The sequence below is a fragment of the Capsicum annuum genome, unplaced genomic scaffold (genome assembly GCF_002878395.1).
Source record: "Capsicum annuum cultivar UCD-10X-F1 unplaced genomic scaffold, UCD10Xv1.1 ctg2884, whole genome shotgun sequence".
NCBI lineage: Eukaryota > Viridiplantae > Streptophyta > Magnoliopsida > Solanales > Solanaceae > Capsicum > Capsicum annuum.
Window position 1 is genome coordinate 23990 of NW_025835291.1, and position 1477 is coordinate 25466.

General features: G+C 34.2%; 1 protein-coding gene across 1 annotated transcript; it reads left to right on the forward strand.

Moving 5' to 3' along the window:
• Positions 1 to 393: 393 nt before the first annotated feature.
• On the forward strand, positions 394 to 979 carry LOC124891009 (putative F-box protein At3g52320; the record flags this gene model as incomplete). The annotated part of the gene is made up of 3 exons (XM_047402852.1): positions 394 to 598; positions 678 to 769; positions 836 to 979. Coding segments are annotated over exons 1-3 (441 nt in total), but the record flags the coding sequence as incomplete, so codon positions are not given.
• Between the last annotated feature and the right edge of the window lie 498 nt (positions 980 to 1477).

Genomic DNA, 1477 nt, shown 5'->3' on the forward strand with positions numbered 1-1477 from the left:
ATACATATAAAAATTTGGTACTTCTTAAATTTTTTTTATTCTAACATTTTTATATTTATTTCTAGAATTTTCAAATCTTCTTAAAATCAAATTTAGTTAAACTAATGAAATTAAAAAAATTACTAGTCATCAATAATTATGATAATTTTAATAAGAAAATATTTTATCATAATTATAATCAATTAATTTTTATCTCTTGAATATTAGAAAAATAATAAAAAAAATAATTTTATATAGGTGGAAGAATTCCAACCCTTTTAGGTTTTAGTCTGCAAAGTTATAAATAGATCTAACCTGAACCCTAAACCCTAAACCACATAGCAGCAACATAATCTATATTTGAAAACCTCTTATTTTCTCTCTATTATTATTATTATTTCTTCTTGGCAAAGTATGGTAACGGGAATTCACATCCCAGAGGAGGAAATACTTGTGGACATCCTCACCAGACTTCCTGTGAAGTCTTTTTTGCGTTTCAAATGTGTCTCGGAATGTTGGAAGGCATTAATCTCCGATCTATATTTTAAGAGGAAGCATCTCAATCATGCCAAGAACAAACTCAATTTTCAAAAATTCCTTTTTGACGCCCTCTCTCCGGGCAAGTGTTTCTACGCCATTTTGTGGTTTTAAAGTCTATTGTTGTTGCGATGCCTTGTTTCTCATCGGGATTCATACAGAATATTCTTGGAATGAGCCTTCGATGCTCTCGCTATGGAACCCCTCCACATCAGAATCAATGGTACTTCCCTGTTTAGGATCTCCGCTACAGGTATCTACTTATGGATTGGGATATGACTCTATTAGCGATGATTATAAAGTTCTTACGATTGACCAGGAGGGCATGGCACCAGATGAAATTCTCGCACTGAAAAGTGGTTCGTGGAGAAAGATTGATCAGCCCTCAATTAGGAGGGACAGTGATGGCTTTACGATGGTAGGGAATGTTTGGCATTTGTTCATGGAGCGTTTCATTGGCTTGGTCCTCAATCTGTGGTTTCGTTTAATATTTCAGATGAGACATACAGGAGGATACCCTTACCAAAAAATGTGTGTTTATACCTTGAAAAACCTCAACTGAGCATCAGGCCAGTTGAATTGGGCATGCTTCGGTCAGTTGAATTGGGCATGTATTGGGAGGAATGCTTTGTCTTTTTAATAACAGCATGTCTGTTTTCAATTTATGGATAATGAAAGAATATGGTGTTCAGAAATTTTGAACAAAGTTGCTCACTATATCAAGTAATGGGGCTTTTTTTATCCTACCGAAATATAGATTTTCCAACGGTGAAGTGCTACTTTGGTATGAGGTTGATTTTATTAAACGTACTATTTACAGAACATCTAATGGATTAACCGATCAAATATGGCCTTTCAATTGTGATGATATTGATCCAGCTACCATTATTTACGATGAATTTGTTTATACGGAGAGTTTGATCTGATCTCCAAAATTGCTTGTGTGATTGCCGTCTAAATA